This window comes from Trachurus trachurus, assembly GCF_905171665.1.
Source record: "Trachurus trachurus genome assembly, chromosome: 17".
In the NCBI taxonomy this organism is placed as follows: Eukaryota; Metazoa; Chordata; class Actinopteri; order Carangiformes; family Carangidae; genus Trachurus; species Trachurus trachurus.
Genome location: NC_139900.1, coordinates 28,996,451 through 29,020,546, shown reverse-complemented (window position 1 = coordinate 29,020,546; position 24,096 = coordinate 28,996,451). Strand labels below are relative to the sequence as shown.

General features: G+C 45.1%; 1 protein-coding gene across 1 annotated transcript in view; it reads left to right on the top strand.

Annotated features, from left to right (window-relative positions):
* Window positions 1-16,626, top strand: part of LOC311000875 (3',5'-cyclic-AMP phosphodiesterase 4B-like) — a 36,268-nt gene extending 19,642 nt beyond the window's left edge. Inside the window, exons 7-16 of the mRNA XM_083991745.1 lie at window positions 2,372-2,484; window positions 10,135-10,228; window positions 11,483-11,715; window positions 11,811-11,909; window positions 12,434-12,598; window positions 12,962-13,061; window positions 13,299-13,453; window positions 13,581-13,703; window positions 13,798-13,980; window positions 14,076-16,626. Of these exons, the coding sequence (XP_083847871.1) occupies window positions 2,372-2,484; window positions 10,135-10,228; window positions 11,483-11,715; window positions 11,811-11,909; window positions 12,434-12,598; window positions 12,962-13,061; window positions 13,299-13,453; window positions 13,581-13,703; window positions 13,798-13,980; window positions 14,076-14,453 (1,643 nt within the window). The 3' untranslated portion in view covers window positions 14,454-16,626. The remainder of the gene's footprint in view (window positions 1-2,371; window positions 2,485-10,134; window positions 10,229-11,482; window positions 11,716-11,810; window positions 11,910-12,433; window positions 12,599-12,961; window positions 13,062-13,298; window positions 13,454-13,580; window positions 13,704-13,797; window positions 13,981-14,075) is intronic.
* Window positions 16,627-24,096: the final 7,470 nt, after the last annotated feature.

Sequence of the window (24,096 nt, the reverse complement as noted above, 5' to 3'; positions counted from 1 at the left end):
GGTGATGATTTCTTCAGCAGTCCCATCTACTCCTACTGTGTGTGTGCATATAACTCTGTTTTAATTACAACTTTAACTCACAAATCTGATTATTACGTGAGTCACATAAGTGAAGCATGGCTCCAGGTCCAACTGTTGTCATCCGTAGGAAATCCATGAGATGAATGTGTGAAGTTCTGCTTCAGTGATTTTACTTTTTACGCAAGTGGTTTGAAGCCCGAGACCAAAGCCAGTAAACTTTTGTTCTGCAGACTACATCAGACTGGTTTACTGCCATCTAATTCTGGCCTGTGTGCGTGAATCAGCCGCCAGTTTTTCAAAATGACCTGAACGCTGATCATACAGGTGGCTTGAAAGAGCCAGCCCTTTGATGTCCACCGACGGCCCTGTTAAAATGTCTAATGTCTATATACCCTCATCGGAGGGAACGGGGGCAGGATGTGGTTGCTCCGTCTTGGCAACATCAACTGCCCCTATGGCTCAAGGCGGCCGTGCATGGATATATACCCAGTTTCAACAGCTCACCACCTTGTGCATGAGCTGCTTTGAAGTTCTCCTTTCTGCTCTATGTCACTGATTTTTACATGGCTCGGATGCCAGTGGTTCCTGTGAATAGTTTGGACCGCGAAGCTTGGCGTCCGGCGGCATATTGTAGCCAAGTCTTCTTTGAATTCTCCAACCTGGATCGCAAGCAAAGGAAAAACTGGTCTGACCTGAGGAATGTGGCTAATGCTAGCAGTCTTCCTCTTGTAATCTGAGGAGCCAGTGGCATGATTTTCTAAAAACCACAGTCAAACTTAAACAACTAAAAACCTGACTGTCCTTTATGATTCAGAAGAGTCGCCCTCGCCTGTGTTGTTCAGATACCTTTTCAGTGGTGGGAGGTTTCCCCTGACTGCACTATACGTTGTCTGGGATCTCATTGAAGTTCTTTGTTAAGCGTCGGTGGTTCAGAGTCTGTGCGCCATCACTGTGCTTTGAAGTGCTTTGATCCACTATATTGACGTAAATTGGGGAGCAGCACGCTGGCTGTCCTGTTGTGCTAAGCATATGGGGTAAATTTCTTCCATGTGTGAAGCCCTATGAAGTAGAGATCAGTCTTTTCCGTAGCAAAGGGAAGACGGGGAGATCCAGATGCGTCGAGTGTTTGCTCCCTCCAGGCACAGATTTGTTGAATCAACATTCTCCCTGGTATCAGAATCAGAATATGATGCTTCTTAATTTGTTTCCTGTTTTAACATCTCAGTGCATTTCCTATAAACCACTTTTTTCCTCACCAAAACTTGTCCGCCTACCATGTCTGAGTCACAGCTGCTAACGACAGAGCTATTTCACCGAATGACGGCTATGATTGTCCTCAGCAGTCACTCTGCCATTCAGTAATTCCGCTCCATGTTTTGTGTGAGTTCAGGGCCAAAGAGGAAGTGCTTTGGTTTCTTTGGCACACAGCGAGACCCTGGCCTGGCCTCCCCCCAATTCAGGGAGTCAAAGTTTGCCTCTCGTGTTGCTTGTGCAAACACAGAGCTTGGTGTTTGATATAATTTTTTTTTCTCCCTCAGAGAGGTTCAGAGAGGAGAGAGCCAGTTTGTTGAAGCGTGGTGGTGTGGTGCGAGCTGCTGCTGCAGTTCAGCAGAGTACAGCCTTGAAGTGGTCTGCATGTTTCAGAAAGGAAGTCATCAGGAGTTGACAAAGTGCATTAAATAAACTAAAGCAGTTTTTTTGTCTCTGCCTCACCTCCCTGACATTTCTGCAGTTTCAATATATCAGCTATCAGAGAGATGCATTCTTGTGTATGAAAACAGTATGAGGGTATGAGGAGAATATACGAAAGCAAAGCCAGGTTGATCTCTCCTCGGGCTTTAGGGTTGAGTACTGTACTTCTGTGTAGTGTGTACACACACTGTATGTTTTTGAATGGGGGGGGGGGTCCACAGACACATCAACAGCAGGAGGCAGCAGACCGCCTAGTTGGCTCAGTTGAGTGATACTGAGAGAGGAGGGGTGGGGGGAGGGGAGGGGGAGCCAGACAGAGTGGGAGGGGGGTTTGCAGAGCGCACGAGAGCGAGGGAATGAGGGGGTACAGAGAGAAAGAGCCTACAGAGAGGGAGAGTCAGCAAACAGTAACTCTAGCCTCAGTTTGTCTGAGAGTACGACTTCCGTGAACTTTCTGTGGTAGAGCGTAACAAGATGAAGGAGCTTTGTGTCCACACCTCCCCCTCTTCCTCTGCGTCTCCCGGATGTCCTGCCAGCCAGTCCTCCGTACGATCAAGCCACTCCGGGACCCTCGGACCTGCGCGCATGGTGTCGGGGGGCTCAGCCATGGACATGGATCCTCTTGGGCCTGATTACGTGTCCATGTGTCTGTTGGCAGATGAGTCCTACCAGAAGCTTGCTATGGAGACCATGGAGGAGCTGGACTGGTGTCTGGACCAGTTGGAGACCATCCAGACCTACCGCTCTGTCAGTGACATGGCCTCCAACAAGGTAGGACTATTCATCCTATTCATTTATATCTGTAAATATGCAAACAATGCATTTGCTCGTGTTGTCTCGTCTCTGACGGATGCGACTTTGCAACATACTGTAAACTACAGGTGTTGATCTTGTTGCACATTTGGTCGTCTTCTTGTGCAAGACGCATTTCTCATTTTCAAAGAGAACACTTAAATTTTTAGATAAATAGTTCAAGGGTGTCATGTATGGAGGGGTAAAAAAAAAAAATGTGAATGCTTAAAAAAAAGAAAGTTTAATATTGTTTTTAACTTGACGATCAATACCTCTTTACGTCCAGCAGAGGAACCTGTAATCTGCTATTGACATATAAACACAGTGCTCAGATTGACTAATAAATATTATTATAACTATAATTATGCAGCTTAGACCCTTAACATACATTTCACTGTGTCAATGTCTGTTCCACCCAGTGCACAAATGGCCACAGAAAGATCTCCCAGCAACACAGCACACTGCCATTAGACAGTGTAATCCAGTGTATCCAGTGTTATTTTGGTCTCCCAGACCACAATTAACAAAGGCTTAGATTTAAAGATGATCATTTCACAGGTAGCTGTAGCTGTTCATTACTACAAAATTATTGCAACACAGTGCATTCTGTTTTTTTTCTTGCTGTCAGAGGGCATTATATTGAGTGAACTTGTGATGATGGCTTGACTGACTTGTTCACAGCTGGACAATAGGTTTTCTGTGTGGTTGTCCATTTGCACAGGGTATGCAAAATGTAAATTGCTTTTTGCCACATTGACGCACTTGCAAAGTAACAGCTGTTCTGTGGTACTATATGAGCTGGCATCATCATTTTATGGATCTCTTGTAAAAAAAAAAAGAAGAAGAAAAGTGCAGTGTTTGTTTTGCATACATGACTACGGAGTTCCTGTTATCTTTAAATGGCATAGCAGGCTTAGCATGGCATGTGTTCCACAGAAAGTGTTCAGCCTCAATGTCCTTTCCTTATTCAAACTACCTGGTGTGTTATGCAACAGGCCAGGATACAGGAGGGTATACAGTGTGATTTAAACTGCACACAGATGCATTTGTCCTTGTTCCTGTGTGGTGCGGATGTTGGCTCTGTTGTTAGTTTGAGCTCAGTCGGACATGGGCACACTTTCTCAAGTGATGTCATCTGAAAAGGTCACAGTCAACTGACAGACAAAAGTTCACCCAGACTACGGTTTAAGAGTAACAGTTAAAACTAAATCTATGGATTAAACTTCAGGTTAGCTTTAAAGGTATAACTCACCTTTTCTTGTCTCATTCACAAGCAGTCAGGAAAACACTTTGCTGCATCCTCACTGCTCTGTGTTGCAGACGTTGCTGCTTAAAATAATTTATTCTCCTTTTTACGAATCTTCTTCCACCAACTTTGGAGCAAAGCAAAGTGACATCAGCTGTATGCATGTGGTGATAAATAAAGACACAGTAGCTAATATTTTTGATTTAGTTCTCAACTTTACGTCGTAGTTGTGTTGGACCAATACCATTTGTATTTTGTTAGGAAGTTTAAAAATTAAGGTTAAGATACAGTTTGCTCAGTCAAAACAATAAATGTTCCCATATGAATTTCACCAACTAGAAATGCCAACACTAGGTTGCTGAGCTAAATCCCACAGTTGTAGTCTAGTAATATTGTGGAAGGTGGAGTCGCATGAGGTTCTTGAAGACATTTGAACTTCTTCAACTCTGACTGGTGCAGAGGTCAAAGCATTTAACTTGTTGTGGGGTCATTAACACCTTGAGAGTCACTGGCCATGATGGCCCACCCCGCCATCATGTGAGTTTTGGAGTGGACTGGTGTTAGGCTGCCTGAGGAGGGAACTCAGGCTTGGTGGGGCTGTAGCCTGTTTCCTCTGTTTAGTGACAGTTGTTTCTATGAAATGTTGCAAACTTCTTTCTTTAATGGCAGGTCATTCAATACTTAATAATATCACTGAAAAACATAAATGTCAAACTCATTGTGGCTCTGGAGGACAAGTCATGGGAACTCATCCTGCAGGCATCAGCCCTGCTAGCACAGCTAAAAAGATAAAGACTCCATTATCATTCATTGCCATGACAGACTGGATAAATCCAACTTGTTATTCTAAATTTCAAAAACTCAGCTTTCTTATTTGTTGCAAGTGAAGCTAAATAAACACATTGTGGTGCCACAAGACTACACAAAGCAGCTATTTAGAACTAGTTACTTGTCTTTGCTTTAATGCAGTAAAATGTTTCTCGGTGCGTATTTCATTTGTGTAGAGCTCAATCCAATTACTATACACTGCAGAGTATTGCTCAACCCCCAAGCAGACTGCGGCGACTGTGTGGCGGCTTCAGACTCTAAACACCCAGGGTGGCGTTGTCCGCTTCCGCTTGTCTTCTATACTGTGGTCTGAGGGCGGATTTGGATGGGAAGGGACGCTGTCATACTGTGACGGGTGACTGTGACCGTGACACCAGTTTCCTGTCTCTTTATTTCCCGTGCCCCCCTCCCCCACCTGCTACTGCCCCCTCTCCTTTGCTCCCTGGTTACCAGATGACAATAGCTGCGCTTTGACCAGGCAGCCAGGTTGAGTCTTTACAGATATCTACGTCACTGGGACTGTCGAGACAATGAGCACAAGGCCCTGCAGGCGCACCGCACACACACAGCGCAGCCGCCCGCTCAGGCTGGCCGGGCACATTATCCACCATGAATCATGAGTCTGGATATGAACCAGTGCCCCCACAGAGCATTGTTGACCAATGATGCTTTTGGAAGAGCAGAGGTTAGCAGTTTATCATGTCACAGTTGAGATTTGTCTTTGGGCGGGCTTGTTGTGCAATGTACAGAGATGGAAAAGAATAACAAATCACTCCAGTCACATATTTTTATTGCACAAACCAGTGTCAATTACATTTAAATTATTGCACCATGAATGCAGCATCTGCAGACTCTTTTGCTCCCTCCCAGCATTCATTTGACATGATGCCCGACAAAGAGTCCGTTTCTTTTCCGGAACCAGCGAGGATGTAGTTGAGCCCACCATCAAAACCCAGGGTGTCTCCGCTTACAGTGTCCAAGGGCACAGGTGTGTCCGGGGCGATGGGACCACACACCCTGCTGACCGCCGGTCTGGTCGCTGTGACCTCAGAGCGGGGCGCTGCTTCCCTGCCCCTCACTATCATTAGCCCCGCCACACTTCCATGCTGATGCTGGTGACGGCCTTGGACAAACACTGCCATCTGAATCCAGTTAGAGGAGTTTAGCGCTTTGCGGGCTAGCGTGCGAGCGAGCCCCCGAGCAAGAGCGCGAGCGGGGTAGGAAACTTTAACTCACGTGTGGTCACTCCAGCTTTGAAGCCCCGCCGTCTTCAGTGGGGAAAAAATGACAAAATTATTGAAACAGATGTAGCGGTGGGCCTGTAGCTGTAGCAGGGCTAATGGACATTAAATTATAGTGTGGTGATTCCTTTTGACTGAAAGGGTGGTGAGGAGATCAGACAAGCTACAGTAGTGATTATGGTGCCTAATTGTAATTAAAAAGTTGAACCTCCTGTAATGTGCGGCTATCATGGAAAATAAGGCAGAATGAGGGAAGTGAATATGAAACCTGTCTCCACTCTGACCCTGTTCTCTCCTGCTTTTGATCAACACCTTCTAGGAAACGTGTCTTTCTAATATTACTAAAGCGTGAAAACTCGCTAGGCCTCATCAGCTGTGTGTTGACGCTGTAAACAGCCTCACACGAGACGGAGGCAGCCGTTGCTCACTCTGGGCTTTTGTCAGATTGCACAGGAACAGATTGACATCATAATGCAATGCCACCGCTGTGCAATCAGGGTTTCTGTTACTGCTGTTTCATTCAAGGTCAAAGATTGCTGCATGAACTGAGCCAACCTTTAAGGCTTCGTGCCAAATGAACACATATGTACATTTATGTTGTAATTCTGTGACGCAGTATATCAGTGTCGGAGTCTGCCAAACTTGTTTTCTGGGACTTTTCACTGATGAGCTCAGGTATGTTAGTTGCTTGGTGCCCGAGGCCGCGTAAGGAAGCAGGATATCTGCCAGTAAATTACCTCAGTGAATTACTTTATCAAGTAAAAGGGAAGTAGGTGGGACTACATGCTTGGGCCGGTGTTAAGGGGAGGAGCCATCGATCTCTTGTTAGACTGTGGAGGCCAGGCAGTCAAGTCAGCTTTATCGCTATATGTTTCCTGCCCGATGCCACAGAACAGAGAATAGAGAGAGGAAGCAGCAGAGTCTCAGACGCACTGAACAAAGTTACTGCTCTTGTAACTCTACGGGATTTCTTCTGAGTTGTGTTAGGGTTTTTTTTTTTCAAGTAACAATGGGATTATGTTGCTCTGAAAAGCAGAAGAAAAACTTTGGGATGTTTACCAGTTGGAAAAAGGTGAGTTAGTTGCGATACTGCTTACACTTTGCTGTGAGAGTGTGGTTCGCCATGAGAGTGATTTACCGTGGAATATTTAATTTGATTTTATCTCAGTTAATTGATAATATAGACAAAAAAATTTGATATAAAATTTTCTTTTCTTTTTTTTTTCTTTTTTTTTCTTTTTTTACAAATTACACTGAGAATGTTGTTTAAGCTTAGATGGATCATTGTGGATTCAGGTCAGTTGGGTGAAGCACGCGAAGTTGGATGCAGCTTAAAAAAATGAAAAACACTGTTTGCATTTATTTAGATGAGTTTGAGGTGTTAATAGTGTTTCATAGCATTTACTTCTACATTTGGAACACAATGGCTTCAGGATGCACCTATTTTGAATATTCAAACTTGTTAAGGCATCAGCTCATCAACTTCTGCAAACTGACCACAACTTCTTTTTTTTGTAGAGTTTATGTAACTTCTTTTGGTTTCATAAGTTGAGGTTTTGTTCTGAATGTAGTATGTACTCTCTGCTAACGCAAAAGGATGTGTGAGTTAATACCATGCCTTGAGTAATCTATTCTCCTGAGCACAGTCATCTACTTGTCACCATGCCGTGAGCGTATGCTGTGTGTCTGAGCTGAACTACATGACCCAGAGTGACTGACATGTGGCTTTGTGCCTGATTCATTTCCTAGAGGTCACACAAATCCACACTGTTCCGCTGCTTTAAAGAATCAATTACAAGTTCCCTTTGAATGGAATAAAGCCGTCTGAATCCAAGCTGAAATTTTTGTTCTTACGAGCTCTCTTTGATTTTTATGGACTGCCTCTGGCAGTCTGGGTTTTGAGTGCGGCCAACGCTTTGAAAGTGGTATTCAAGTTTCACAGTCAAGTAGATGTTAGCTGTCTGCTTGACAGCTATTAGACAGCTGTGACCAGAGAGAGTCTGGTCCAGTCTGAAAAGAAAAGACCCCATTGTAAGAAATAAAAAAGACCCTGGCAAAAGGCACAATCATGGTTGATTTATTTTCTCATAATGTTTGAACGCATTGTAGAAGCAGAAAAGCGTAATCGCTTTTTCAGGGCATGGAATTGATTGCACCATTATCCCATTGTATTAATTAAGAAGAGTTTGACTTGGATTTAGTGCCTCTCTTTATTGTGGAGAAAAGCCACCGTGCAGCTCGTTCTGCAAGAAACAAATATTCTGTCCTTGCAGCATCCAGACTAGTTGTGTCTGTCTCAGGGATCTCCGTGGATTGTGTACTGAATGTGTGTGGTTGTGCATTGAACGTGTGTGTGGTTGTACATGCATGTGCGTGCGTGTATGTGATGGGATGCGCTGTGTTTAGAGTAGGGACCACTGTGAGAACGGCGGAGTGGGCCACGTGACTCTGTTGCCATGGCGTTCAGGTTGTCGTGCAATTGGTGGTACACTGGTGGGCTGCAGACTGAACACTCTCTCATCTGTTTGTCTCCCATCGTCTCTATTTGTGTCTCAAATAGAGAAAAGTGCTGCAGTGAGACAGGGAAAGCGTCTCGGGGTGATGTTGTTGTGGACAATAGCTGATAAGTGAGAAGAATATAGCGCAGACTGAGCAGCAGCTTCACATGAAAGAGACTCAAACCCAGTCTGGTAAATGAACACCCAGCGTCTCCTCACCCATGTGATAAACACTGTGGTGCTTTGAAGCCTCACATTGCGCAGTATGCGTTGGATCTGTTCTGCATTACTGAGCAGGGGGGAGCAAATCAAGAAGGGGGTGTAGAGATGGGGGGGCAAAGAGATGGTGGGAGGGGTTTTGCAGAGAGTATAGGAGTGAGGGAGAAAGAGAGAGAGAGATGTGTGTGTGTGTGTGTGTGTGTGTGTGTGTGTGTGTGTGTGTGTGTGTGTGTGTGTGTGTGTGTGTGTGTGTGGGGGGGGTTCTCCAAACTTGTGTTTTCTGCAGTGCTGTGCATGGTTCAGATGTAGCAGGGGTGGGAGGCAGAGAGAGAGAGAGAGAGAGGCTCTAGCAGCCTGTCTGCCACAAGGGGCTCTTACAGCTAGAGTGCACCCCCCCCCCCCCCCCCCTCCTCCTCTTCCTCCTCTCCGTCCCTCCTTTCCTTTTCTCCCTCTGCCTTAGAGCCTGCCATTCCTTCTTTCCTCGCCTCAATCTGGGCTTGGGAAGGCTGGAGCTCCCCCCTCCTCCTCCTCTCCTCCTCTCCTCCTCCTCCAGCTCTCGCGTGTCACTGGATAACATTTGGATGGTGGCAAGAGGAGACGGAGGTTTAGAGAGACGGACAGAGGCAGCGAGAGCAAGAGAGAAAAGGGGGAAAGGAAATTGATCGCGTCCAGGGGGATTCCATCACTCTCTCCAGTGGATTGCGATCGTGGAAAACAGTGGGCGACGCTATGAGGAGGCGCATTTGGCCAGGGATGTAGGGGGGGTTTACTGCAGCCCCTCTCTAGAGAGTTCAGCCGGGGCGTTTTTTTTTTTTTTGGTTTTTTTTTTAACCAGAGTCGACCGTTGGAGCGGCGATCTGGTGGCGCCTTGAGCTCCAGGCAGTAGGTTGAGCTCAGCCTTGGGGGGTCCACTCAGAGAGGAGCATACAGGGCTTCTGCTGGGGAGCACCAGGGGCTCAGCACAGCTCAGCACCATGCCTGAAGCCAACTACCTGTTCTCTGTGTCCTGGGGATACATCAAGGTGTGTCCCACAGGAGATCTACCATAGATGGGACTGCGTGTGTGTGTGTGTGTGTGTGTGTGTGTGTGTGTGTGTGTGTGTGTGTGTGTGTGTGTGTGTGTGTGTGTGTGTGTGCGTGTGTGTGCGCATGCCTTTTCATTACAGCTGGTGAAATGTCTCTGATTACACATTGATTTGATTGTGTTTTGATTACACACTTGGATGTGTTTGATTAGCTCAGTGGTTTGGGTGCACGGGCAAAAATCTGGCGCATTTTGTTCCCCTGGAAAAGTGTGCATAAACATTAGCTTTTTTGTATATTATGCATCGCAGTATTTGTTGAAATGCTAAGCAGTCAAGTGTCTTAGTGGCTAATTTGAACCAGGCTCAAGAAAACATAAACACAGACCTTATATGGCGCATAAAAAAAACACAGAGGCCATGTTCTCATGGGACACATTCCAGTGGAAAATAACAGGAAGTGCTTGGACCGTTTGCTCAGAAACGACATTAAAATGATTTAATCATTATGCTTTTGATTGTGCACATTATTTAACATAATGTCGGTTTTGTGTTTTTTTTCTCTTTTCCTCCAGTTCAAGAGGATGCTGAACCGGGAGCTAAGCCACCTGTCTGAGATGAGTCGCTCAGGCAACCAAGTGTCAGAGTACATCTCCAACACCTTCCTAGGTGAGTGCTGCAACACACTTGGATGCAAAACACACACACACACACACACACCATCATAAAAATGTACTGCATGCATCACTGCAGTGTGAGACTCAAGTGAACCCACATCATCCAGGAATGACACAGTCTGTATGTGGCAGGGGTTGTGAGGTTACTGCACCACTGCTCTGAAAACCAGTCTGATCTGGTCTGGGGGACAGAGGCAGAGAGAGTCCTGTTGCTCTGACTGTAGAGCAGTGTGTGTGTGTGTGTGTGTGTGTGTGTGTGGGGGGGGGTGCTAGGAGGAGGAGAGGAAACGGGGGGGCATTCAGGGAAGACTTCAGCCGCCCAGTGCCATCAGATCCACATAGACGCTGCATTATTCATCGTCAGGACAACGGTGTTTCCTCGCCTCCTGCCAGCCAGCCAGCCAAGTCTGCCCCTCCTCAGCTCTTCCACCTTCCATCCCATCAAGCCAAGGCGCTGGTTGATGCACGCTAGAGAAACTAGACCCATTTCCTAACAATAGAAGCGGTGCAGCAAAAAAAAAAGAAGGAAAATAGAAGAAGCGCTGTCTGCATGACAGAGGAGACAAACACCACAAGTTTTTCCTTTGAAGCTTTGGCGGTTTTTGTTGTCATCTGCATTGCAGCTAACTCCTGTCAGGTGTAGAGGGAGAGAGAGATCCGTTTCTTCCTGTGCTTTGTGGAGGATGCAACTGAGATGTTTTTTCTTCTTGACTGCGGCGTGCGTGTGTGTGGTCATGCACAGGCTGAGGGAGCCTTGCGCTCACACACGCTGTCAGCTGTGTGCAGCATGTGAGAATCACACTCAACCAGCAGACAGACTTGAATCACATGCTGGAAACAAACCCGCACATTAATAAGTCCCTCCTCTAAACTAAACATTTCAGCTCAATATCAAGCACAGTTCTCTGGATTGTTATTACAACAGGGCTGCACTTCTCAGAATCAATTTGTCACTGACACAGGGTCAGATCACACCAGCATCTCTTGACCATTCAGTATACCTGTATGTGATTAAAGCTGAGGTTTTTATCTGAAGGATTCCTCGCTAATGAAGCAACTGTCAGTGTAGTTTTAATGTGTTGCCACGTTGGTGTGAAAGGTCAACCATCTCCTTCTGTTAGCTTTGTTTACTACAGTACAGTAGCGACACAAGCCAGGGTGCTCACCCAGCAGCTCCCAGATCAGTTTGGCTTTTTATCTGAAAAACATTGTTTTTAATATTTTCCAATCTTCGATTTCTCTCCAGACAAGCAGAATGAGTTGGAGCTTCCATGTCCAGTTCCAAAGTCCAGGGAGAGGAAGAGGAGGCAGGGCCATCATCATCATCAGCAGCAGCAGCAGCAGCAGCAGCAGCAGCAGCAGGGTGGGATGATGACTCAGATCAGCGGGGTGAGGAAGGTCAGCCACACGGCCAGCATCTCCGGGAGCACAGGCAATCGCTTCGGGGTCAAGACGGACCAGGAGGAACTGCTGTCAAAGGTAGGATGATTCACATGTTAGTGAATCACATGATTTTCAAGATTTCTTTTTTTTTTGCTGAGACACTCACGGTCGCCTCATCTGCTCCCTCACAGGACCTGGAAGACATCAACAAATGGGGACTGAATATCTTCAAAGTGGCCGAGCACACCCACAACCGGCCGCTCACGTGCATCATGTACACCATCTTCCAGGTCAGTGCCCTGCCTCTTCATCCTCCTCGTCTTCACACACCAAGGCAGACAGGGCTGTGTGAAAGCATTCATACTGTAAAAAAAAAAGAGGGAGAAGCGAGCACTCACCCAAAAAAAGGATCAAACTTAAGGAGGTGCACGGCTACAGCAGCAAACTGAAAAGCATTCAGCATTCATCCTGTACACATCGGAGGCGTGAAGAGCCCACGTCAGCGCGTACAGTCTGTTCTCTGTGATGTAGCACTGCAGCAGCATCTGCTCAGGAACATTAGCAGCTGAAATTGATTTCTAAGCGCGCATCATCTTGGCAGGAGAGAGTGTTTTCATTTCTCAGCTCCGTCTATTCCGTAGTGATGATTCACAATTTGATGAATGGGGTTTTATTAGTGTGCAGGTGAACATACACTATCTACTCTTAGAGATGCTCGAAAGGACAAACAGCACGCTGTCACGTTATAGTTTAGGCATCACCGGGACGTTGTTTTCCTAACCCCCCCCCCCCCTCCCTCTGTTGTCGCACACAGGAGCGAGACCTGATGAGGACGTTCAAGATTCCAACGGACACCTTTGTGACGTTCATGCTGACCCTGGAGGGCCACTATCACTCGGACGTGGCCTACCACAACAGCCTGCACGCCGCCGACGTGGCCCAGTCCACACACATCCTCCTGTCCACCCCCGCCCTGGATGTAAGCTTGTTTCAAATCAGTTTGACTTCGCATTCTGTCCCTTTTTGTTGTTCAATTGCTCATCTTTAGTTCGACAATGCTCGTGCAGAATTCCAGTACTTAACCAGCAATTAAGTCTGCTTAGAAATATTTATCCTTAATTAGTAGTTAGAACGTGATGCAGATAAAGTGTCCTCGCCTTTTTCTCAAAGCTATTTACTATGATTTAATGGGGTGACTGGAATTAGCGTCACCAATACCGGCGCGGCTCTGTAATGCATTCCTCGGAGGTTGACACAAAGGGATCAGCCTCTGCTGCTCAGCCAGTTTATTAACAATGAGAGCTCATTTGTGTTTATTCCTCCTCCTTCTCCTGCAATGTAGGCGGTGTTCACCGATCTCGAGATCCTGGCAGCCATTTTCGCCGCAGCCATTCACGACGTGGACCACCCAGGAGTGTCCAACCAGTTCCTCATCAACACCAGTGAGTTCTGTTCTCTCCCATTTTTTTTTGTCTGTCGCAAAAACTCAGGAGCGATTTATTTAGTCTGCATGAACCATTTGCACGGTTTAATGGGATATGTCTCCAAAGGCAACAACGTGGGTTTTTTTTTAGGGATTTTGAATGGTTCCTATGGTTACCAGACCTGAGTTTAAAAGGCTCAATTTAATTTCTTCCTTCCTGTCATTCCTCCCTCTCCCCCCCTCCTCCACCTTTCAGACTCGGAGCTGGCTCTGATGTACAATGATGAGTCAGTGCTGGAGAACCACCACCTGGCCGTGGGCTTCAAACTGCTGCAGGAAGACAACTGCGACATCTTCCAAAACCTCTCCAAGAAGCAGAAGCAGACGCTGCGGAGAATGGTCATAGACATGGTGAGAGAACGTCTTCATCTCTGTCGGAGGAGGGGAGTGTTGAAAAATCACACCTTGGCTACTTTATCGCTCCTTTCCCGACTATTTCTCACATCGTTCTCCACATCTCTCTCTTTCTCTCTCTCAGGTTTTGGCAACTGACATGTCCAAACACATGAGCCTGCTGGCTGATCTGAAGACGATGGTGGAAACCAAGAAGGTGACCAGCTCTGGAGTCCTGCTGCTGGACAACTACACAGACAGAATGCAGGTAGGAGGCGCGCTCGTTCACAAACATCACACACACGCTCATATATTTTTACAGAGATGCAATGTGCTCAATTTTTGTGATGGTTTTTCTTCAGGTGTTGCGGAACATGGTTCACTGTGCCGACCTGAGCAACCCCACCAAACCCCTGGACCTGTACCGGCAGTGGACGGACAGGATCATGGATGAGTTCTTCCATCAGGGGGACAGGGAGAGGGAGCGGGGCATGGAGATCAGCCCCATGTGTGACAAACACACAGCGTCAGTGGAGAGAACACAGGTAAACACACACATCCAGCTCCAAAAACAGGAAGGGAATCATGTAATATTGTATTTTTTCCTTCGTACTGACGTCGCCGCTGTTTGTTTTTCCAGGTTGGCTTCATCGACTACATCGTCCACCCTCTGTGGGAGACGTGGGCCGACCTGGTCCACCCCGACGCCCAGGACATCCTCGACACACTTGAGGACAACAGGAACTGGTACCAGAGCATGATCCCTCAAAGCCCCTCCCCTCCCTTCTACACCAGCGACGGAGAGGGAGGCCCACTGGGGGAGCTGGAGGGGGGGCCGGTGGCCAGCAAGTTTCAGTTTGAACTGACGCTGGATGATCAGCACGGACAGGGCGGAGACGAGGAGAGCGGGATGATGGAGACAAGCGACGGATGCGACGCAGTGGCACTTCAAAGCCATCCGTCTGACGAAGATGGGGTAGACATGGCGACGCGTGACGTCTCCCCAGCGGAAACATAGCTGAACTGATGGTGTTGTTTGAGTGCAGCATGTTGTGCTGTTTTAGCCTGAATTCATTTTATTGCAGTGGAGCAATCCTGCAATCTGGCTCCTCGGAGCTGCCTGGCTAAGAGAGGGCCTGACTGAATGTGGGACACCCCTGCAAACGAGGCTTGGAAACCCTGTGGCAGTTTGTTTTTGAGCCCGAGAAGGGAGCTGGAAGAGTGTGGCCTCTGTTCTTTAAAGAAGGGACTACTGTCGGACTGCAGAGGCAGAGCTGCAACTTGGTCCTCACGGACAAGAAAGGTGAAGTGGATGATATGAATCCATGTACTGGGACAAGTAACAAAAAATCCAAAACTTGCACTTCAGGACATTTTTTTATGTTCATTACAATTCTTTGTATTGTGTCAGGATTGGATGGAAGTGTCCAACTGAAACTACTGGTCAAGTAGTTTTTTCTTAAACTTGTTTAAAGGAAAAAAAGTTGTGTGCCTTTTTTTTCTTTCTTTTTTTCTTTTTTTTTTTTTACAGCCGTGTCTTTTTTGTAAGTGTTTTTATAATTTATTGAACACATTCATGTAGCTGTAAAATGTGTCAAGTTTTCTACAGAGAGGACATCTTTGTCTCACACAGTCTTCCTAATGTTCTGGCAATAGTATAAGCTTGTTTTCACAAAAGCGTTCAGTGGATGTATTTCTAAAAATCAGTTGACTTCCCAGCACAATTTGCACTTTGTGGCATATAGAAAGAAGAGCGTGTAAAGCATCAGTAATTTACACTTTTATTGATTTATCCAAATATTTTTTCCAATTTTTCATTACATAAGTAGTTAAATAACTCATCAATCAGATTCCTTTAAAAAAGAACATGTATTTTCTATCTTTGAGCCCCAAAACAACCCAAAAAAAAGAAACGAATTCCAAAGATGTAAGCACTTTGATGAATTCAGTGCCAACTCTGACAAGTGTGATCACATGCTTCCCTAGTGTAACAAGTCCAACTTCCAACCAGAAACCAAATTAATCCCTCACATTTTCCTGTAGCTAAATAAAAAGATGAGGCCATTGAAAGTTTATTGCAAAGTTAAACTGCACCAAAAAATATCTAACCCCCAAAAATCCACAACTTAGTTTTGTGCTCAGCTATATTCAACTATTTCCACCTTGTAATTCCTCCTCTTTTCATCAGCTCACACACTTGCATACACTTGTCGTAGTTAACTGCATCCCATCCTCGTGAAAATGCTTTACACCGTCACTCATTTTGAACTCTGAATGACTGTAAGACTGCGTGCACATTTATACAGACACCTGTCAGTGATATTATAATTGTATCTTGTAGTTATTATTGCAGCACTTTGAATATGTCGACAGTTCTGCAGCTGGTCGCTGATCTGTCCAACACTACCTTAGAGGTACCACGTTGTAAGGTGCAACCTTCAGAATAAGACGGAGGCCAACATCGTGTCATGACATGATACCTCCTTTGTGTGTGTGTGTGTGTGTGTGTGTGTGTGTGTGTGTGTGTGTGTGTGTGTGTGTGTGTGTGTGTGTGTGTGTGTGTGTGTGTGTGTGTGTGTGTGTGTGTGTGTTTCAGTATGTAAGTGGTAACACAGTTGCACAACCTTGCTGCACCCAGCTGTGTTGTGCTGACCCTTCAGCTGTTTGTAACAGTGTATTTATTATCTATTCCTTGTACATGATAATATTGATATTGATTGATAATATTCACTGTATATTTGTTATTATTTATATGCACTACCAAGTGTCAAATCACAGTTTGACTGAACTCGTCTGGTGGTTCTGATTTATTCTATTCAGCGAGCTGTTTTGCTACAAGACCATTACGTGAAGTTACACACTTCAGTTTTGGTAAATTTGAAATGTTTGGTTTGATATTCCAGCCAGAAACATTTGTACAGCCTAAAGCAACAACACCTCACATGAGGTGCAGAAGAAGCTTTTTCTTTTTTGTCTCTTGTTCCTGGTGGATGATGAAGGCTGGATATTTACTGCAGTATATTGTGTACGGTGACGGGTCATTGTACAGCTATAGGAATATTTGCTGAAATATATAACATTGTTTCAAATGTATTTTTTCAGTGTTTTCCTCACAATATATGGTAAAATTGTGTATGTTGTGCTCAACAAATGTTTTCTATCAGATTATTAAAATGGGCATGTATTACAGACTGCTGTGGTCTAAGAGTTTCTTTTTTTTTTTATCATTCTCCTGGCTAATGAAAAGTGTTTTGACCTACATGTCATGACAGCCAGATGTGTTTCATTCATATCCAACTGCAGTGAAACAATCTTCATAAACATGTCATCACAACAAACCAACCGCTTCGGTTCCAGCTTTGCATCGCTAGAGCGGAAAAACCAGGTGGAAACAACAGAAGGAGGAAAAACAACTTGATTGAGCTGTGGAAGCTGTGACTTCCCTGCAGCGACACCAGTGACATCTCCTCCCTCTGATATGAGTTCACTGGTGCTGGACACAGAGGCAGCAATGTAAACAGGAAGGGTAGAGATAGTGGTGCTATGTGCTGGGCCCTCACGGCATTCACTCTCCCAGAGCCCAGAGCACCTTGACCCACTGATAAGCATCTGGAATACGTGATGAACAGAATGGCATGTTGAGTAGAATTAGCATGAAGGCAGAGATGACTGTAACAGATCTCCAGACCTGACTAAGTGCAAGAAAACAGAGGAGGGAGGACCGAAGGCATTTACTGATGTAATCTCATCTTCACTGCTCGTGTTCTGTGGAAGCTCAGTCATAGACTTCTCTGGGGTTTATTAAACCTTAATAAATAGACATGAATATTAATTCTGCTAACAGTAATTGTGTCTTCTCCTCATATTCAGAGAGAGAGATTAAAATCATATGAGATGGGATGTATTCATCATCACATCAGGGAGCTTTGAGAAGGCAAGCATCGCAGCTGTAATATTTTACATGCTAGGACACAACTGGCAGTAGTCATGGGCCAGTGCTGGGAAACACTTACCTGCATGTCCTTTGTTCCTGACACAATGTAGGGCTTTCTAATCTAAAATGTGCTACATGTGTGATACATAATGAATGAATCACAGATTCAGTTTTGAATAACATGTGTGAGACATCAGACTGTTTACTTTGGAGTCTCTACATGTCTGGGTGACAACAGGAAACCTGACCCATCCTCTTCTTCCTTTAGATTCAGCAAAAATGAGGTAACTGTTTATGGTAAACACTCGCACAGACAGGGACTAGTGTTTTCCATGGTGGTGGTCCACAGTGCCATAGCAATGGGCAGGGAGTTTGTTTGAAAGTCTAACACAAGTCTTGTGGTCTGTTGGTGACTGACGTCAGCAGGGCGAAGGCGGACTTCCCCGGCCCGGCAGCAGTGTCTGTGAACTGCTTGGGTTCAGACTGGGCCCGAGGCTCTCAGCCAGTCAGCCTCCTTTCTCCACTCCAGCAGCCAGGCCCTGAAAGGGCCCACGGCCTGGGGCCAAGGCAGGAGAGGAAGAAAACCACTTCCAGCAAAACAAACCTGCTCTCTCCGTCTCCACTTTATAAAAACAAATGTCTTCCTGAAGTTTCTCCTGGCCAGCTGCTGTTTGTTTTTAGTTGGGTTGACAGTAAGGACTGAAGTCAACTGGCCAGTCATTGGTAGGAATACAGGCTAATATGGGGCATTCCAGGATAATTTAATAGCGCTCCAGCCGTGTGTGTGTGTGTGTGTGTAGATGGCAGAGATCAGTTCAGAGTGGCTGAGACAGATGGGTGAGGAAGTGAGCTGAAAAAGACAGTCCTGCCCCGCTCTAAAGAAAATGATGAATCTGGAAACGATCAGATGAGGCAGTTAGTTCCTCTCAGGCCCCTCGGATGTGTGTGTGTGTGTGTGTGTGTGTGTGTGTGTGTGTGTGTGTGTGTGTGTGTGTGTGTGTGTGTGTGTGTGTGTGTGTGTGTGTGTGTGTGTGTGTGTGTGTGTGTGTGTGTGTGTGTGTGTGTGTGTGTGTGTGTGTGTGTGTGTGTGTGTGTGTGTGTGTGCGCGCGTGTCTTGTGTTTCATGGAGTCCAAAATGCAGGATTAGGACAATAACAGGATGCGTCCTTCCCAGAAAATGTCACAAATCATTGAGTTATCGAACGCAGCGGCAGTCATCATAGATACGGCATTTGTTTCTCCCTGTCTGGATTTTTCCCTCGCATGCAACTGTCTTAAATATCTAAAGATACACAGACTGTGCATGGCAGCAGTTATATAATACACAGAAGGAGCAAATGCATCAGAAATGTCAAAACAAACCTAAAACATAAGGCACAAGTTTTTTATGACCTTTCCATGAGGTAAAGCAGGATTATGCATGCAACTCAGAGTAACATTAATCAACCTGAAAACTGAACAACATTAGTCACAGTTAGATATGTGGCAGATAAACAGATGATTATGTGTAATGGCTGAATTTTATTTATCACTCTGACTCGTTCCTTTTGCCGCGGTTGGATGTATGTGATTAAAGGATAAGTGGATCCCTGGATGTTAGCCTATGTGTGTAAAGCACTTGTCTGTGTCAAATCACATTTAATCATGATGCATTTAAGGATGTGGCACCAGTCTGACATTTGTGCTGCTTCCTCCGGGCTCTTTACCCAGCATGCAGCCGGTCTGGGAATTGTTCAGACATGGAACGGAACATCCCTGTGGGGACGAGGCGGCACACAAGAGCACACTGTCATCTTTGTTTGTCAAAAAGCATAAATAAATAAAATAAAATAGAACAACAACAACAACAACACAAATAGAATACAATACAATGCACCCCTGGGATGCTGGGATCATAGATGTCACATTTGTAGGGTACATGCATGCAGGAACCCACAGTGAAAACCGCGTGACGCAGCGGATGAACAGATGTGACACATGACGACAGAGAGAAACCCACAATACATTGTGGGTAAAGATGGAACAGTGATAATGGCTGCCCACACACACAAACACACACAACCAACCAACTTCTACACACCAGATCTGGATGTCAGGGGTTTTTCTTGCTCAGATTGTTGTTTAACTTTCTCACCAAACACTCAGCCCGTCTGTGTGGGCTCATCCAGATAAAGGTCTACTGTAAACCCAATCACGTTTAATCTGTAAGACCTCCCTCTTGATTTTGCCCAGATCAATAATTGTCCTTATTTGACATACGGACATAGAGAGACACAGAGAGCAAGAGAAGGGAAGAGAGAGACAGAGAGAGAGAGAGAAATGCAGCTCTGAAGCTCTCTGCTGTGTCAAAGTAAGCCAAAGCGTGGGTGGTGATTCTCAACATGCACAGTCTGTGGTGGAGGAAAAGAAACCGAGAGAGAGAAAAAAAGAAAAAAGGAATGGGAGGCCTACACAAACAGGCCTATGTCACATCTAAAGGGGTGAGATAAACAAGGCAGTGGAACGTAAACTTCTGAGATGCTATCAAAGGTCATGTGGATCTGAGCCCAGGGTACAGTTCTGAGTCTGCCTGTATGGTTTCATCTCAATACAACATGACTGTCTATATAGAAATACCCTCAATTATTTCACATATGTATAGTATATACCTTAAACATATATATGTGTACAATGGTTTTTAGGTGCCATCCAAATCATTATTAAGTAATATGGACTTTGACTGTGTAGCTGTGGTGTTGAACAACATGTGGTGCTGTTGACATGATTTTTAGATAAGGTTGTTGTCTTACAGTAATACCATGCTGCACAATTTTCCAGACCTCAGGTTATTATGCACAAGCTTTTACTCTTTCCACAACAACTGTCTCTACACACGTTTGCCGGGAAAGAAAATGCTGAGGCTGCTTTCAACACTCAGAGTGACACAAAGTAAACTTCTTTTTCTCTCTTAATCACAGTGAAACTATTATTTTTCTTGTCATCACACACAAGATGAGATTAGTCAGAGTCCTATTGTTGTTGTGTTGTGAATTCCCGTAAGGATCTGAGAGCGTCACAGTCTGCAAGCACTGACCCAGCTTCCTCTGTGCCCACTGAGCAGCACTGTATTACGGGAGCGATAAGGCCGCAGCGTTTCCCCCTCCACCCTGACCAGTGCAGACAGCTGCTCTACACAACTAGACGCTGCCCTCCTTGACGCTGCTCCAACGTGGGCCTCGCTGCACGTTGCTCTTGTGTGGAGCCGATGGAGGATGCAGATAAGAGCGGCTGTTGTGGCTGGGCTGTCGAAAAAGCAAAATGTGATCACGGTCAGATAGCTCTTTGTAAGTAAGCCTGGTGTTCGGGAACCTGTGCGTGGAATGCTGTAAACGTGCCTATAGTGTGTAATGTACAGAGGTGGAAAAGTACTCATATCCCTCATGGTCAACAATCTATAAATTCTAAATAACAAGTTCCTAATGCAGGTGCTAGGTGCAAGATTAAAATAGCATCTTGAATTTGAGAGTGTGTTGAAACGAGCTAACGAGTGAAGCTTAAATGAAAGGATAAATGAATAAAATAGATTATTCATGGATGAGCTGTTGAAAAAGATATCTCACAGTCATGGATTAATGGTGGAAATGAAAGGGCACTTGAGTTCATTTGACTTGAGTTCATCTGACAAGGCTGTGTGTGTATGTGTGAAAGAAAAGAAAAAAATTGCCCAGAACCATGACTCTGATCTTTTGTATTTTTGTGAAATATTGGATAAAGTGACGGCTTTGGGCCTCAAACTGTTACTTAAATTAAATCATGTGAGTAGTCTGGAGGGAAAATCTCACTTTGGTCGATCTGCTCTAGTGGAACAACTCATGGATATCGACCACGTGACAAGGGGCCCCGACGCACGCTGCACAAGCCCAAAGTTTGGAAGCCACACTGGAGTAACCTGAAGTATGAAGATGTGTTTTAAAAGATAATGTTCTTTTTCAATGGGAAATCTCAATCTCAAATGGAAACAGGAGGCTAAACACAGCTGCCAGATTAATGTGGTGGATTAATGGACAGTGTTCCCCTGTGAAACGTGATGAAACTGAGACATGACGTCAACCAACATCAAAACTGTGCTCAAGTTCTGTACTTGAGTAAATGCACGTTGTTACCATTCCAGCCCTGATAGCGTATGTGCGTCTCGCAGTATGCCGCTGGGCAGTGTGACGGCCTACGTGCAGATCAGCGTGCCACCAAAGATGCCATGCCTTGTCTCCACTCTACCATGTCAGTCAGTCTCATTAAGGCGCTGGCAGCAGCGGGCCACTTTTCCTGTCTCTGCCTCTCCCTCTCTTTCGTTGTTTTAGTGGCTCAGAACAAAAGCCAGACATGAAAGAGTTCAAAGACTGAAGCTTTATCTGCCTGTTTGCAAAGTGTGCTCAGCACTGCCATTAGCAGGTGGATGGAAAATTGGGTATCAGTGGGGGCCAATGTAAGGTCTTTATTTACTTTGAAGTCACACTCACACAGGGGCCCTGGGGCAAGCATGTGCTATCAATACTCTCACTCTCTGCGTGACACACAGCTATTGACGACAGCACAGATGGCATACAAATTAATGCAAGAGCTTGCTTTTAAAAGTTAATTATAGTGTATTCACATGGGAATCCAGGGCTTTCGGGGACCTTGGTGCTCTAGGAAACTATTTTCCCTATACTCAGGGGCGCAGATAGGTTTTTGAAACTGGGGGGGACTCCCTCTTCTCCCTCTCTCCCTTCTGCCTCTTCAAGCTGTAGATCTAATGCACAACTGCTGCTACCCTCCAGTGGATCGCTTTCAGTTTCACCTCCCTCACTGCCATCTTCAGGAACTACCTGCAGGCCAGGACCATGACAACATTTTAACATAGCATAAACAAACATTATAACTGCTTTAAGGCATTAGCGCCATTGGCAGTAATTTAACATGGGCATACCTACAGGCTACCACAGAGGCTACCAGTCCCAGGAGCCATATCTCTACTAGAGATTATAAGATTCCATATGGATATGCCAATATAATGTGTTGCTATGGTGGCCAAACTTCCTGTCTGCATAAATGAGCCTGTCAACCAACATCACAGTACAAGCATTTTATTTTAATAAGCTTAAAATAATAAAATATATGTTATTTTGTGTAGTGCATTTTTGTCTATAGGGGTTAGTAATGCCTACAAAGTTCAATTCTGGACTCTAAAAAATAATTAACTGTGTCTAAGGCGAGATAATAACAAGCTAACAGGCTCAGTCATTCAAATTCAATGGAGGTGATGTATGACAACAACACAATAATTGTGTTAAATACTGATTCACCTTAAATGGAACACATTGCGCCGAGTGTTAGTAACTAAAATAACAGTTCACGGTTTAAAATGATGACGTTAGCAATCGCTGTTGAAACTGTAACCTAACAACTTAGAGTCTAGACCATTAGGCTTGGCAATATCACGGATTCAAGCAGGCCTACACATTTCCAGAAGACCCCAGAAAGCTGCAATGGACGATTTAATTGATAATAAATAAATGCATAAAGGTTCCCCCCTCCCCTCCCCCTTGTGAAATTGGTCTCTCTTCCTCTATTCTCACTCTGTGTCTCTACTACGATTTTACTTCCACGGCGAGATTTCTTTGAACAGACAGACTACCAACAAAAATTGCAAGGTGATATGATAACGTTTATGATAACACACAGTTTACTTACAGTTGATGCTTTTTGAAAAAACGATGCAATCGTTTTCTGCTTTTTGGGTTTGGCTGGCCTCATCTTGCATGCCGTTTTGTTGTTGGTAGTTCTAGGTTATGGGGTCCTAAACTAGGAGCTGTCCCACTGATGCCTGTCATATGCGTTCTGGGTAACTATGGTAACCAGGCTTGAGACGACGCAGCCTACCCAGCTCAACAACCGAATACAGGAGTGTAATACCGTTTCTCGCCACATAGCCCATACGCGTCCAGAGAGGCGCTATTTCGCATTTTTTTCGCATTTTTTTGCATTTCGAGATTTTTCTCTCCATAAAAGTGAGGGGGACGGATCCAAGTGAATCAGAATCTGGGGGTGTCGAGTCCCACCTGTCCCACCCTCTATCTGCGCCCTTGCCTATACTGTTCCTCTGTAGTGCTCCAGTGTAGATGTGGTATGAGGAGACTTTATTCCCAACACTTTATATATAAAAATAATATCATAATTTAATAACCAATACTTTCATATCTTATTGTAAGTAGGCCTGTTGAGGTGATTCTTTTCAAATTCTTTTGACACAATTTAGGCCCTCCCATTGGTGACAAAATATATGGAATGACTATTCAGAGTTATTATTGAACCAAATGTGGAAATATGTTATATGTTATACCTATTTTATAAAGCATGAACAAGTAAACATGCCATCTGTTTAAAATTATTGTAATTAAATTAAAAGTTATGAAGTAGAAAGCTGAAAATCTGTGTTGGATGAATATATTCTTATGGTCCAAAGAGGGACCAGGGTCATACAGGACAGGGTTAAGCCTCCTTTATGTTTTCTGTCACACCACTCTAACTTGAAACATGCACGTGAACTGCAAAGAAATCCTCTGGGTTTAGAAACTAAGTCATTTTGCAGTGCAGCAGCGACGCCGTGTGGCCACAGCGGGAACAACCACAGCGGGACATCAGCTGCAGGGAGTGTGAGTGGGCAGCGGGCGGCGCTGTTGAGCGCTGCTCTCTGACTCTCACAGACGGC